A 16883-nucleotide genomic window follows, 5' to 3' on the forward strand; every position below is an offset into this window, starting at 1 on the left:
ATTTACCTCTTTAGTAAATAGGGCTTCTAATTCTTGTTCATCTAGGAAGCCATCACTATTGACATCTAAAGTTTAAAAGTTACAAACGCAAAAACTGATTTTAATGCCTTAGAAAATAGACAGTTAAAGTACAACTAATTACAAGTGGTTTGCAAAAATACTACTTAGATAAAGCATCAACATGCTACAGAAAAAGGTTTCTTTCTTTTTGTGAAGCCTCCGATCAGTCCAACTGATAACAATTCACTACTTACTCATAATTCACCACAGTTATTGAGAAAAATATATGTTAACCAATTTTTGCCAAAATATAAGGCAATGTACTTTAAGACTATATTTTAATATTACAGCCTAATGTCTGTTAGATGCCACCTAGCTAGTCACAGAAATACCTTCACTTTACAGAGAAACTTGCAGTAAGTCATATGATGATTCAAAAATAAAAGCAAGTATAAAGACAGCTACTGAACTAAAATATTTTATACTGCAGACCAGTAATAAAGACTATTATACTACCCTTGAGAAAAACTCTAAATATTTACTACCAATAGGACTCAATTAGAAAAGTTTAGCAGAAGTCAATTAAGACTAAAGCATCTATTATTTTTCAGACAGAAGCTATAAATATTAATATTTGTATCAACTCTGTTACCATGTAATTTGAAAAATGTCTTGGGGTCGAAGTCATTAGGATCCAATCCATCAGCCTCTTCCCACACTTCTTTAAGTTGGTCTTTGCTTCCCTGTGAATCAATTAAAAAAAAACACACACATAAGACAAACTGTAATCCATATATAGAGACTCAGATGCAAAATTGAAAAACTATAAAAAATTAACTCAAGATTTTAAGAACTAATAACATGATAAAATTCTATCTGGCACAAAGAAGTATCTTCATTTAATTGTGATTTTATATATATTTTGTTTTAACTAATTAATTTATTCTTAATTGAAGGATAATTGCTTTACAAAATTGTGTTGGTTTTTGCCATACATCAACATGAATCAGCCATAGGTAAATTCACAGTCCTTACTGGATGATTAACTTTAGGATGATTTTCATGCTTTTTCTTCATTTCTGCAAATTTAGATTCTTCTTCTTTTCTCTTTTCTTCACTCAGTGTTTTTAAATATTCTCTCCTTTCATGTTCCTTCATCATTTCATACTTTTTAAATTCTTCATGCCGAGCCTTATCATAGTGTTCCAGATCACTTGTAGCCTATAAAGCAATATTTAAATTAAATAAGAAGATGTGCTTAAAAATATAAATAAAAGCTTCTTCCATATAGCATACTGTCTAACAGAAGGTAGTATAGGAGGGCTAAAACATACTCAACTTTTGTTTTAAATTCTACCCTTCTAATTTAGTCATTATTATTGTCAGAGATGGGCTTCCCAGGCGGTTCAGTGGTAAAGAATCCATCTGCTGATGCAGGAGATGCAGGTTCATGCTCTGGGTCGGGAAGATCTCCTGGAGAAGAAAACGTCAACCCACTCCAGTATTCTTGCCTGGGAAATCCCATGGACAGAGGAGCCTGGAGGGCTACAGTCCATAGGCTCAAAAAGGAGCTGGACATGACTTAGCAACTAAAGCAATCAACACTATCAGAGGTGTAGGCATTCAAAGAAGCTAGAAGTTCAAAGCTAGTTTCAACCTTAGGAAGTTCCGCATAAGCAAGTAATATATAAACTTACTTTAAAAAGAAGAAAAAGGAAGAGACTGTATCAAATCTAATCAAATAGACTGTATCAAATCAAATAGAGAACTAGAATCATTTCTAACAACTTAACTAAATGCAAGAATACCCAGACTAGAACATCTAGTCTGCTAACTCCATACAGTACAACACCGGAGGTCTATGAACTGCTATCTAAAATTCCTGAGGCCAGATGTGTTTCAGAATCTTCAAGATTTTAGAAAAGATATATGGCATATATGCAATATTTTGTAACACCCATGAAGAGTATAAATAGATTAGCACTTCCTCATCAAAATCTAGGAGTACTCATATTAAGTAAGCTAGGAAAAAAACTATAAATAGCCTTACTAGAATTCAAGCCAGGTTTCCATTTTTATAGAATGTTGGATTTTGGAATTGTTGGCAAGGGATTACAGATCTGTATGTCCACATTATTATTTGTCCTAATAAGAGTTACACTCTCTCCCTTTAAAGATCTACAAAAGTTATACTACCATTTCATGGAATTTGTCAAATTACAAAATCTCAAAGGTACAATAAAAATAATACATTTTGACAATTATTCTCACCGCTTTGATTAGCATATCTAAATCTGTAGATTCAAACTTGTTAGGATTCAGGTGGTTTAGATGATCAAATTGTTTTAGAAGAGCATGGTGGTCTATACCTGTATCTGAAAGAAAATGAGAAAACTGTAAACAATAAGTTACTAGAAGCTAGAATCATAAATTAATATAAATGATACATAAGAATAAAAATTCATATTTTATAAGAAAATTCAACATTTTAGATTAAAGATTAATTATTTTTTCAGAATATTGTATACATTGTTATTCTAGGCAAAGATAATATCCTTGAATCTGGAATGGAATACAATCTAATGTGTGCATTTTAATGTTATTTCGAGAAAGACTAGTTGACTCAGTGTAACTTACAGTAAAAACTTTTTTCTTCTTAATTTATTTTTTATTGAAGGATAATTGCTTTATAGAATTTTGTTGTTTTCTGTCAAACTTCAACATGAATCAGACACAGGAATACATATATCCTCTCCCTTTTGAACCTCCCTCCTGTCTCCCTTCCCATCCCACCTCTCTAGGTTGATACAGAGCCCCTGTTTGACTTTCCTGAGCCATACAGCAAATTCCCGTTGGCTATCTATTTTACTTATGGTAATGTAAGTTTCCATGTTACACTTTCCATACATCTCACCCTCTCTTCCCCTCTCCCCATGTCCCAAATATCCATCAACAGGGTTCTGGTAAATAAATTTTATGATATATCTATATAATGGAAATATATGCACCTGCTAAAAAAAAAAAAAAAGATGGTCTCTGCATATTAATACAGAAAGATCTCCAAAATTATTAAAGGAAAAATACATGGCAGAAAATGTATATTGCATATATCTTTTGCATAAAAAGAGAGGAAAAATGTGAACTATTTGTATTTGCTTATGTGTGAGTAAAGACACTCAGGAAGGATGGTATTGGGGGCAGTGGAAACTAATAATGTACAAAACTATCCAGGAACTTTCTTATACTCTTGTTTTAAGGCATATGAATCTATTGCCTACCTTAAAAATTACACCCCCTCCAATCCCTATGGCTCAGCTGGTAAAGAATCCACCCACAATGCAGGAGACTTGGGTTCGATCCCTGGGTTGGGAAGATCCCTGGAGAAGGGAAAGGCTACCCACTCAAGTATTCTGGCCTGGAGAACTCCATGGCTGGTATAGTCCATGGGTCACAAACAGTCAGAAACAACTGAGCAACTTTCATTTTCAAACTAAGCCCTTCTTCAAATTATCAGAAATTTTAACTCATAAATTGTGAATCAAGGAGAAAATATGTATAACTTTTCTAAGGATATAAGACAGTTTACTTTAGGTAATGAAATCTAGCCCCTGCTTTGGAATAAAGAAAACATTGCCAAGATTAAGGAGATGGAAGTTGTCTAAATGCAAAGAAATCTCAAACCACCTTAGGCCTGGCTTCAAGGACAGAACTGCCTCGTGTGTCTGACTACATGAAGTAGGATGGTATGAGTTAATTTACCTCTCACTGATGTCCTTAGTTTCAGGATAATGAGTATTTGGTACTTGTTTTCTAAGTCTATTCACCAGCAGAGAGTTTACCCTCTACACTGAAGTGAAGTGAAGAAGTGAAGTGAAGTCGCTCAGTCATGTCTGACTCTTTGCGACCCCATGGACTGTAGCCTACCAGGCTTCTCCATCCACGGGATTTTCCAGGCAAGAGTATTGGAGTGGGTTGCCATTTCCTTCCCCAGAGGATCTTCCTGACCCAGGCATTGAACCCGGTCTCCCACCTTGTAGGAAGATGCTTTACCACCTGAGCCACAAGGGGTCCCCAACCTCCAGGACATAATGCCTGATGATCTGAGGTGGAATGAATGAATGAATGAAAGCCGCTCAGTCCTGTCCAACTCTTTATAACCCCATGGACTATACAGCCCATGGAATTCTCCAGGCCAGAATACTGGAGTGGGTAGCCTTTCATTTCTCCAAGGATCTGAGGTGGAGGCAATGTAATAATAATAGAAATATGGTATACAGTAAATGTAATGCACTTGAATCATCCTGAAACCATCCCCACCACCACCAGTCTATGGAAAAATTGTCTTCCACGAAACTGGTCCTTGGTACCAAAAAGTTTGGGAACCACTGCTCTACACAATTTCTCCAATATGATCCATTGACCAGAGGTATATGTTTAAAATGCATATTACTTATCCCCAGAATCAGCATATATAGAGGTGAGATTCAGTAATATGTATTTTTAAACTAGCTCCCCAGGTGATTTTTATGCAACTTGAGTTTATACTCTGTCCTTAGTAAATATTCAGATATTTACTGATGACAATGAACCACCCAGATAACCAACCTATACAGGCATATTATACAGGAGCCAGCTTGAAGGGTATCTCACTTGCCAAATCTGGCCCCTGGGTTTTGATTCATAATTAGAAAGGCCATTCCAAGACAATAAAGGAATTCACTTATGTTGTCAACTTTGCTTTTATGGTTTTATTTTCTACACTTAAATCTTTGATTTACATAAGCACTTATCCTGATATATATGAGATATAAATCCAACTATACCTTTTTCCAAATGGGTATCCAACTCTATTAAGACCACTTATCTCACTAATGAGATACCACCTTTAATACAAACTAAATTCCATATGCATTTAATTTTATTTCCGGAATTTTTATTTTGTTTCACTGGTCCTTCTACTTACATGACAAAATCATAGAGTTCTAATGTCTGATGTTCAGTGATATGTTTTGATATCTAATATATCAAGTCCTTCTTTGTTCTTCCTAAGAGGCATATTGCTTTACTTGCTTGTTTCCCTTTTCATATGAATTTTAAAATTAACTTGGCCAGTACCAGGGGAAAAATGTACATCTTTTTTATTTGCTGCTGCTAAGTCGCTTCAGTCGTGTCCGACTCTGTGCGACCCCACAGACGGCAGCCCAGCAGGCTCCCCCATCCCTGGGATTCTCCAGGCAAGAACACTGGAGTGGGTTGCCATTTCCTTCTCCAATGCATGAAAGTGAAAAGTGAAAGTAAAGTCGCTCAGTTATGTCTGACTCTTTGCGACCCCATGGACTGCAGCCTACCAGGCTCCTCCGTCCATGGGATTTTCCAGGCAAGAGTACTGGAGTGGGGTGCCATTGCCTTCTCCGATCTTTTTTATTTGGATCATGTTAAATTTATAAATTAACCTAGGAAGAATTGACATGTTTATAATGCTGAGTTTTGTGTCAGAAAAATGCTATGTCTTCCTTGTTTTTTCAAGTCTACTTTTGTGTCTTTCAGAAGCATTTTCAAGTTTTTATCTGTAAGTCTTTCACATCTCTTAATAGGTTTATTTTGGGTATTTTGTTTTTGTTGGTATTGTGAATAGTTTTCTCTTCCATTACATCTCCTAACTGGCTGTTGTTTGCACATACGAAAAAACACTGATTTCTATATATTGCTTGTGTGCATGCTAAGTTGTTCCAGTCGGATCCGACTCTTTGAGACCCTATGGACCATAGTCCACCAGGCTTCTCTGTTCATGGGATTCTATAGGCAAGAATACTGGAGTGGGTTGCCATTTCTTCCTCCAGGGTATCTTCCCTACACAGGGATTAAATTCATGTCTGTTACATCTCCTTCATTGGCAGGAGGGTTCTTTACAACTAGCACCACCTGGGAAGCCCTCTGTATATTGTTTACCTTGCTGAATTTTCCTGTTATATATACTAAGTTTTTCACAGTTACATTGAGTTTTCCAAGTGCCTATTATCTGCAAATAGAGATGATTTTATTGCCTACTTTCCATTTACTTCACCTCCAATTTTTTCATTTGTATAATTGCTTTGATTAGTACCTCCAATACAATATTAATTAGTAGTGGTGACACAGCGAGCATTGTTTTGTTTCTGATTTTAGTTAAAATACATATTTGTGTTTCTCCAATAAGTATGTGTAGCTGAGCTGGACATATGTGATCATGTTACAGAAGTATCTATTGATTACTATTTTATGGCTTTAAAAAAATTAATTAGATGTGTTAATTCTTGTCAAATGCCTTTTCTGAATATATGGAGGTGATCGTATGAACTTTCTTTGAGATAGCTTCACATTTCAAAAACTCTGCTTCTTAGCTGTGTAATCTCCTCATAGTCTAAAATTAGAATATGGGAGGATAAATAGGCAGAGCCAGAGGAGTTTTAGGGCAGTGAAACTACTCTGTATGATACTATAATGGTGGATACATGTCATTATAAATTTACCTGGACCCATAAACTGTACAACACCAAGAGTGAAAATATAAACTATGGATTTGGAGCTATCATGATGTGTCAGTGTAGGTTCATCAGTTGTTGGGAGATGTTGGTATTGGGGTAGGCTGTGAACATTTGGGGACGGGGGTATATGGGAAATATCCGTACCTTCCCCTCAATCTTGCTGTGAACCTTATATTGTACCAAAAATAATTATCTTAATTTTTTTTTAAAAATTGAGGCAAATTCCCTAGTGGTCCAGTGTTTTAGAGTCCACACTTTCAATGCAAGGAGCCCAAGTTCGATCCTTGGTCAGGGAACTAGATCCCACATGCCACAATGAAATTCAAAGATACCCCATGCCACAACTGAGACCAGGCACAGCCAAAGAAATGCATAAATTGATAAATATAATTTTTTAAAAAATACAAACTTGAAAGATTTATTCCAATTAATTATTTGTCCTTTGACTTTGCAAGTTCTTTTGTCACCAAAAAATTTTTTCTTCCTGTATCTACACATATAATAATTTATAATATTAGATTTCCTAAAAAGTTAATCTTGCATTCCTAAAATAAACCCACTTGCTATGACAGAGTATTCTTTTAATATCTAATAATTTTGGTTTTGGCCTCAATACATGATAAGAGTGTGGAAGTTTCCTTCTTTATCTATGCTCTGGAATACTTTAAATAGCACTGACAATCTGCCCTCTAATGGTTTAGTGGAATTGCCTTTGGTATTGTCTGAACCTGGTGTTTTTGTGGAGCTAGCTCTGACAATTTTTCTATTTCATCTATCGAAATTGTTCTAATTAGTTTCTCTCCCCTTCTTTCTTTTAGTCTTCTTTGATGTTATTTTTCCTCTTTAAAGCAATGGCTTAATTCATTATTTTTCATTCTTCCTTTTTTGATATAATTTTTTAAGGGCAATCATTTTGATTTTTGAATGACATTTTAAAAATTAAGAGAAGCCAAATCAATTCTAACATTAAATTTTGACTAAAGGAACATGGTCTGTAAACTGACCTCAAAACCAAATATTGGAATTTTCTGACCTTTTCTTTAGCACTTACCTTGAAAAGAATCTAATTTAGCTTTAATCAGCATTCTTAACCTTGCCACTTCTTGCCTTTTCAGTTCATCAAGTTTTGTCCTCACGTGGTGACTTACTAAATCCAGTTCTTTGCTTAGCCTCCCACTCTGTTAACAAAAATGATAAATTAATGTTATCTATTCCATTTCACTTTTAGATAAGATACAATATATCTAAAATAGGGTTATGATAACATAGTGATAAATGCTTTGACTAATTGAGATAAATTTGATATGACAAACAACATTTCTTTCAGAAGAAATTCAGTTTGTAACTCTAAATTAAGGCATCTAAAAGCCATAATTAAAGCAAAAACAAGAAACTCAAAAAGTAACTTAAATTGTAAAATGGTACAGCCACTTTGGAAAACAATTTGACAGTTCCTCAAAAAGTTAAACACTGAGTTACCATATGATCCTGCAAATCCATTCCTAGATATATACCTAAAGAATAGAAACATATGTTCACATAAAGTCTTAAATATGAATGTTCCCAGCAGCATTTTTCACACTAGCCAAAAAAGTAGAAATAACCCAAATGTCCATCAACTGATAAATTGATAAAATATGGAATAGCCATATAATGGAATATACCAATACATGCTACAATATGCTGAACACTGAAACCACTATGCTAAGTCAAAGAAGCCAGGCAAAAAAGGCCAAATTTTGTATAATTCCACTCATATGAAATGTCCAGAACAGGCAAAACCACAGAGATAGAAAGTAGATTAATGTTGGCCAGGGGCTGAGGAGAGGAAAGGGGGAGAGGTTGCTTAATGGATACAGGGTTTCATTTTAGAGGAAACAAAATTGTTCTAAAATTAGATAGTAGTGATGGTTATATAACTCTGTACATATATCAAAACCACGGCATTGTACACTTTAAAGGGGAAAATTTTATGGTATGTTAATTATATTTTGATAAGCTTTTTAAAGTAACATAGCTTCTTTAAGCTTTAGTCATTCCATATATTAAAAACTTATCAGAATTCATCTTTTTTAGGTTGTCTCCTTTGATTACTTTTTTCATAGATGAATATATACATGCTTCAAAATTTAAGAAACAAAATAGTTAGTGGTTTACTTTCTCTTGTTATAAATGCATTTGCAATCATAAACTGCAAGTCTAACTAGCAATCAGGCACACAAACCCTTCAGGATTGAGTCAAGGGGGCCTGCTGAGGAAAGGAAGGTAAAGAAACCCCACAAGGGAGACCAAGAAAGAATGTTCAGAGTGCGGAGAGGGGACCAAGAGCATAGTCTGTTACAGAAGCAAAAAGAGTAGTATATATCAAGGAGAGACGGTCACTATTATCGATAAAACAATAGTTCTCAAGGAGAAGCACCAACGTCACTTGGGAACCTCAGAGCCGCAGGCCCTAGACTTACTGAATCATAAAGTCGGGAGGTGGGCCCCAGAAATCCGTTTTAACAATTTAAAATTTTGAGAACCACTGAGATAAAATAAAGGAGTCCGGTAAGAAGAGGAATAGAATGTGCGCATTAGATCTGGCAATTAAGAAGTCATGACATCCTTCGCAAAAGCACACTCAGGGAAGTGGCCCAGGCAATGCCATGATCCTCCCAGTTAGCAATGCTTGGTAAGGGAAGAAAGGTAGTATGAGTCTCCTTTCAAAACACTTAGCTGAAAAGGAAAGGACAACTTCTAACTTTTTTTCCAGTTTTTCCTGAGAAAAGAGGAATTGCCTGGCTGTTTGTAATGATTCTGTTGGGTTGGGTTTTGTTGTCTAGTTTTACTCATTTCTTTTTCATTAAATAACTGTTTAACTTACTCCATTTTGTCTCCGCCTCTTACCCGATACAACCCCATAAAGAAAAGGACCTGACTATGAAAGGGAGACAGTTATAAAAGTATTCCCATACCAAATAAGACAAGCTAGTTGCCTTCTTTTCCCTGGTTATCTCTATATAGTAACTCCCATTATCCACATTTTTGTTAGCCCTCAAATAATGCTCTTAGTCCTAACTGAAGTATTGTAGATAAGAGACACTGAAAGCTCTATATTAGATATCATTCATCCCAGGAAATTAGTTCCATAGATCAAATAAATTTTTTAAGGAAACACAGGATTATTCAGGGAATTGTGGGTATTATCTAAGGGAAATAAGTCAGGCAGAGAAAGAAAAAATGCTGCCTGACATATGTGGAATCTAAAAAAAAAAACAGAACAAACCAACTAAACCCAGTGAAAAACAGACACATACAGAGAATAAATTGGTGGTTGCCAGAGTGGAGGGAGGTTGGGGAAGAAATGAAATGCGTGAATGAGATCAAGAGGTACAAACTCCCAGATATAAAATAAATAAGCCATGGGGATATAATATACTACATGGGGTGTGCAGTCAATAATATTGTATTAATTTTGTGTGGTGACAGATGGTTACTAGACCTATTATGGTCATTATTTCCCAAAGTATACAAATGTCAAATCACCATGTCCTAAACATTAAACTAATATAATACCATATGTCAAATATATGTCCATTTAAAAAAAAAGTAATTCTAAAATAAAATAAAGATAATTCAAGGGAATTATTGGCATAAGGCTGTTACCATTCTCCCAGAAAAGTTCACAGCTTCCAAGAGGAAAGCTGTGAACTAAAAGCCACACACAGGCTCTGATAGTAGCCACAACCTTACGTAGGTCAGACTTTCAAAAGGGGCCCAGACCAGGGACAGAAACTAAAATAAGAAGGATGCTTGATCCAGAATGTTTCCTTCAAATGAAGTTCTCTAATTCCGATTCTAGAAACAGCTGAGATAATTTTTTAGGAAAGTTAAAAACAGATAAAAAATAACATAAAAAAGCCAATAAAACTATCTTGAGAGATATAACTGAAAGTTTAAAATTAAATCATTGGATTTTTTTTTTTTAAATATACTTCTGACTCTAAGATAAACCAAATTAAATGGATTCATTACCCTTCAAGGATGGGCTTCCCTAGTGGCTCAGATGGTAAAGAATCTCCCTGCAAGGCAAGAGACCTGGGTTCAGTCCCTGGATCAGGAAGATCCTGTGGAGAAGGAATGGCAGTCCACCCCAGTATTCTTGCCTGGAGAGCCCCATGGACAGAGGAGTCTGGTGGGCTGCTGTCCATGGGGTCACAAAGAGTCGGACACAACTGAGAGACTACACTTTCACCTTCACCCTTCAAGGATGGGCTTGAAAAGAATCTCTCATGTCAGATCTTGTTTTTTACAACATCTTTTCTTTTTTATGAGTACTAAGGAGAGGTCTAGGACTAAGATAATGTCTAATAAATGGGTTTCTTAGCACAGAGGCAAATTAAACCTCCCCTATTGAGATAAGATATGGGCCATTACATCTTCTATTAATCTGGATCTGATTAAACACCAGAACTAAACTTATTCTAAACCTTTGAATAGCTTCCTGCTGGCCTCCCATCATGTTTCGAGTCTCTTACCATGATGTACAAGACCCTCTGTCATCTAACCCATGATTCCTTCCAACCTCATCTTTAGGCCAATCATGGCCTCCACTTCCCAGGCTAGCTTCCAGAAACACTTCCTACTCCTAGGTTCCTATATATCTCCTGAACCTTGGCCTGGGATGCCTCCCAGTCTTTTTCCTTTTCTCAGCCACATCTTTAAGCAATAGTCATAATCTCTAGGAAGAAAGATGACCCATCTTCCCTCACTGCTTTATACTAAATTAGGTGTCCAATCTTATATCTCCAAAATGCATTATACACTTACCATATATTCATTGTAGTAATCTTTTTATTGTTATTAGTCTCCCTTGAGTTCTTTAAGGGCTGCAAATGAGACCCATCTTTGTAATCCCAATACTTAGCTCAGTGTCTGGCATGCTTAAATATTTCTCAAACAATTATTTAATTACATTTACCTTTATTTCCTCTATGTCTGCTTTCTGGAGCTTTTCTCTGAAATGACTATCTGTTTCCAGCACATCAATCACTTGCTTGAGGTATTCATCGTAATAAAGTCCAGTATCCTTCAAATTAAGAAACAAACAATAACTCTTCTGAAAGTTTTTCCTTCCCTGTATCTAAAGATCTCAATCCTAAAAAACAAAACAAACAAAAAAAGGTCTAGAAAAATGGTATTGAGACAAACCTACTTTGACAGTTTGGGCAGTCAAAGTTAAAAAACTATTTTTCAAATGAAGAACGTTGTATCAGAACCAATGTCAAGTTCTTCCTATGTAAAAGCCAATTTTCTATATTGCTTAGACAATGTAGACTTAACCAATAATATTAAAATTATTGACTTTACCCCATTGTCACCTGTCTCCTTCACTGTTATCTGTCTCTTCTCTGAATATAATGTTCTCTTGGCTGGTTATCTCCATCTTGGAAATGTATTATGGTTAATTCTCTTATATACTATCTAATATACTAGTTAGATATATATATCTAGTATAACTACATTAAACAAATTTTGTCTAATATTAAACAACAATATATACTTATTCATTATACTTTTTACTACTTTTTGAAAAATAGTTCCTAAATTTCCAATTTTATAAGTAATAAATTTATTTAAAACTCTTCCCACAAGGTTATCTTTGTCATTTCACTTACTGGTGGTTCTATCTTTGCACTGTCCACAGGCTGAGCAGCTTTTACTTTTGTCTTGTCTATGTCTATAGGCACAGCTTCAAGAGCAGTAAGTGCACATGTAACCAAGAAAAAACAACACTGTGGAAGGATAGTCCTCCACTTCATCTGAAATAAAGGTACAATTATATTAAGGTTCTGAAAAAACATTTCCAAACTATATATATATATATATATACCACATTACCACATTAATACCACATTAATAATACCACAATTAGTAATATAATATACTCAATTTTAGGGAACTTAATTCTAGGAATTCTAGAATTCTAAGAAAGGGGTTAAGAATAGATTATAACACCAAAAATAATGCTTAAAGTAGATCACTAAGGAAAATCAGGAAAGAAATGCTTTTCCACTAAGATTAAAAAGACAAGTAAACAAAATTTTAAAGTTTAAACTGCTTATATAAGAAAACATTTGGTTAATTTAAAAAGCTTCAAATAAAGATGGTAATGAGGAACTCAATTAAAAAAAAAAAATAGCCCAAGTTTAAGAAAGGGAGAAGGGAAAACTATATATTTTTTCTCAATTAAAATACTAAAGAGCCAAAATTATTTCTGGATATGATATTTAAATTAGCTTTGATCTAATTTTGAAAGTAATTTGCTCTATGAACATAAATTGATTTAAAAAGACAAATAACTGGCTACAAATATTCTCTTAACCTTACCAGACATTATTTTATCATAGCCAGTGTTGCTCATTATTCAGTCATTAAATCATGTCCAACTCTTTGCGACCCCAGCAGCATGCCAGGTTTCCCTGTCCTTCACTATCTCCTGGAATTTGATCAAACTCATGTCCATTAACTCGGTGATGCCATCCAACCATCTCATCCTCTGTTGCCCTCTTCTCCTCCCACATATGACAAAGTTCTTTTTGGTCAATAATTTTTCAAATAAATAGGTCAATAAAATATCAAGCAGGATGCAACAGGGTTGAAGCAAAAGAGTAACAACTAGTGCTGGTCGCACAATATTATTCAAATCTTGGGGATCCCTTGTGTTCCAGTAGTTAAGAATCCGCCTTGCAAGGCAGGAGACATCAGTTCAATCTCTGGTCCAGGAAGATCCCACATGCCACTGGGCAACTAAGCCTATGTGCCACAACTACTGAGCCCAGGTGCTGCAGCGACTGAAGCCTGTATGCCTAGAGCCTGTGCCCCGCAACCAGACAGCCGCAACAGTGAGAAGTCCAAGCACAGCTAGAGAGCAACCCCTGCCCTCCACAGATAGAGAAAGCCTGCACACAGCAACCAAGAGCCAGTGCAGCCAAAAATAGATAAATAAATCTTCAAAAAAATATTGTTCAAATCTTGCTTATTAATTTTCTACTTCATAAGGATATTTGTAGCTCCAGAGGATCTACTATAAGAATTAGAATGAATGAAAAGCTCATACTTAATTTATTTGATATACATAGACTGATAATAGGATCCAAGTCAAAAATAATGGCCTGACCGTCAATCTGGAATATGCATTATTTAATTCAGAGACTTCCAAACTTAGCTGGCCATGGACTTTTTTTTAAGTAACATGTCTTTATCCATAGAACACAGTTTGGAAGGATACACTGCCTCATTTTCACCACAACCCTAGGTAGTATATAGCAGTGACTCATTTTACAGATGAAGAAATTTTTAATGGAAATGATTCACTCACACAGCATTGTCTTGAATTAACATAATCACTAGAATTCACATTTTAGTGCTATTTCTAGTATATCAAAATTTTTAGCATCATTATTGAGATACAATTCACTTGCCATAAAATTCTCCCATCTAAGGTACAGGATTTGTCTATTCTATAAAGATGCTACTCAAAGTTTAGTTCTCAAACTTAGAGGATAAAATCATCTGGGAGCTTGTTGGAAATGCAAATTCTCAGGTTGCATCCAAGACTTCTAGAGTCAGACTCTCCGGGGTAGGACCCTGGAATCTGATATAACAAACATTCCAAGTGATCCTTACATATGTATCTCAAGTCCAAGACTCACTCTTCTCTAGGACACTAGTCCTTCAACACGACTGTTGTGAGTAAATGTCACTTATAATGAAATGTTTGGGACATATTGGCTCAATGAAGTTTAATATGTTCCCATCCTCGTAAGACTTTGAGGATTTGTGACGGGCTACTCGGCGTTAGGAATCTCTAACAGAAGGATGATTTGTTTTTCCACAGAATCTTTTCCTGGCCGTGAATCACCTCCTCTTCTCACAACGATTTTTTATGATAACAAAGGTTTATTTCTCATTCATGCTTCATGCCCACTCTAGGTATATGTTTTGCCTTTGTTCTTTTGAGATATAATTTACATGCTATAAAACTTACCCTTACCAATCACACAATTCAGTGGTTTTTAGTATATTCCGAAGGCTGTGCGATTATCAACATAATCCAATTTTAGAACATTTTCATCATGTCAGAAAGAAACCACATACCTATTAGCAGTCACTCCCATTTCCCCTATTCTCTCAGTCTGTGGCAACCACAAATCTGCTTTCAGTCTATATAGATTTGCCTACTCTGGACATTTTATATAAACGGAATCATATAACAAATGGCCTTTTCTATATCTGGCTTTTTTCATTTAGCATTATGCTAAATGTTGTAACATGTTGTAACATGAATCAGCACTTCATTTTTTTTTTTTTACAGCTGAATAGATATTCTACTGTATGGATATTCTACGTTTTGTTTATCAGTCCATCAGTTGATGAAAATTTGGGTTATTTCTGCTTTCTTTTTTTTTTACTAAAGATTACAATAAATGGTCTCCTTTTTTGTTGTTGCTTTAAAATTTTATTTATTTATTTATTGGTCACACTCAGTATTTGCTGCTACAAGTGGGCTTTCTCTAGTTGCAGGGAGTGGGGGCTACTCTTCATTGTGATGCACAGGCTTCTCATTGTGGTGGCTTCCCTTGCTGCAGGGCACAGGTTCTAGGCTCCAGGGCTCAGTAGTTGTGGCTCTCAGGCCCTAGAGCATGGGCTTAGTAGTTGTGGCACACAGGTTTAGTTGCTCCACAGCACGTGGAGTCTTCCCAGACCAGGAATCGAGCTCGTATCTCCTGTACTGGCAGGCAGATTCTTGGCTACTGCACCACCAGGGAAGTCCTACTTCTACTTTTTTTGGCTAGTATGAATAATACTACTATGAATATTTATGTTCCAGTTACTGTGTTTGATGCAACAACTTGAATTCTTTTCGTTGTATATCTAGGAGGAGAATTGCTAGATCAATTCTGCAACTCCATTTATAATTTCTTGAGGAACTGCCAAACTGTTTTCCATGGCAGCTATATCTTTTCCCACTACCACGAGCACTATACAAGGCCTCCAATTTCTACATCCTCGCGAACACATGCTATTTATTGTCTCTCTTTTATTACAGCCAACCTACTGGGTGTGAAGCAGTATCTTATTGTGAGTTTGATTTGCATTTTATTGGCTACTGATGTTGACCATCTTTTCAAGTATTTATTAGCTATACCTTTTACCTTTTAAAAAATTAATTTAAGAAGTTTGAGTTAGTTTTTTTTTAATTCTGAATTGAAATTTTTGTTTACCTTTGCAAGTCCCTTATGCCACTGTAAACAGGCTGACCAATCTAATGACTATTAGACAACACTAGAGTTTTAAGTGTAATCACGACTGAAAGCCCAAGTTAACTGCTCAAGTCAATTTTGATGTCTTCTACATATACTTCTGGGGCTTAATTGAGTCTCAAAGGCCCCTAACATGGTACACATATAGTTAGAAAATGAACAATTGCTAAAGTGATTTGGGCATGCGTGCTAAGTTGCTTCAGTCATGTCCGACTCTTTGTGACCCTATGGATTGTAGACCACTAGACTCCTCTGTCCATGGGATTCTCCAGGCAAGAATACTGGAGTAGGTCGCAATGTCCTCCTCCAGGGACTCTTCCCAACCCAGGGATAGAACCTGCATCTCCTGCAGCTCCTGCACTGCAGCCAGATCCTTTACTGCTAAGCCATCAGGAAGCTCAAAATGATTTGAATAGTCTACAATGTGCATGCGGAAAGTCAGCTCAGTGATACACCTCCATAACTTCATTTCCAAACCCCACCAGGAACTGTGACTACTATCACTTGAAACAGTCAATCCAGAGTTTAAAAGACCCTTTCACACAGACTCCTTCCTCCACCCGGGGTTCATCTCCAATGTTCCTCAGGCTCTCCTTTTCCCACCATACAACACATACATTAATAAGCAGTTCTGCTTAGCAACTGGAAGCTATGTTGCATGCTGTTAAATATGCCCTTTTTTATAGTGTTCACCTTTACTTCAATACACAATAGAAGCCTGAGAGTAATAAAAATAAACCTTAGTTAAATACAGTCTTGGAAGTGGAATCGCTTCACCAATTTGTCATTTCTACTCTCTCATTCTTTTTTCAAGTCTATCATAAAATGAAGAGAGTCATGGAGGAATGTGTTTGTGTATATGAAAATGTCTGTGTGCATGCGTCCTGATAGCATCTCAAAGTGACAAAAAGTCTCTGAGCATCTGCTCTAAAGTAGTGGATGAGTTTATGGTGCATAAACATTTAACTGAGTCCTATGCTTATTATAAATAACAACAGAAACCATCTATTGAGTGTCTACTACATACTTCCCTGGTGACTCAGCTGGTAAA

The 16883-nt window shown here is 35.8% G+C and overlaps 1 protein-coding gene across 1 annotated transcript in view; it reads right to left on the reverse strand.

The window, feature by feature from the left end:
• Positions 1-16883, reverse strand: part of NUCB2 (nucleobindin 2) — a 42201-nt gene that overhangs the window by 11609 nt on the left and 13709 nt on the right. Inside the window, exons 3-9 of the mRNA XM_052652994.1 lie at positions 12185-12328; positions 11488-11595; positions 7576-7702; positions 2272-2375; positions 1036-1221; positions 653-743; positions 7-65 (exon numbers count right to left, since the gene is read on the reverse strand). Coding sequence (XP_052508954.1) covers positions 7-65; positions 653-743; positions 1036-1221; positions 2272-2375; positions 7576-7702; positions 11488-11595; positions 12185-12328 — 819 coding nt within the window. The remainder of the gene's footprint in view (positions 1-6; positions 66-652; positions 744-1035; positions 1222-2271; positions 2376-7575; positions 7703-11487; positions 11596-12184; positions 12329-16883) is intronic.

The sequence above is a fragment of the Budorcas taxicolor genome, chromosome 15 (assembly GCF_023091745.1).
Source record: "Budorcas taxicolor isolate Tak-1 chromosome 15, Takin1.1, whole genome shotgun sequence".
In the NCBI taxonomy this organism is placed as follows: domain Eukaryota; kingdom Metazoa; phylum Chordata; class Mammalia; order Artiodactyla; family Bovidae; genus Budorcas; species Budorcas taxicolor.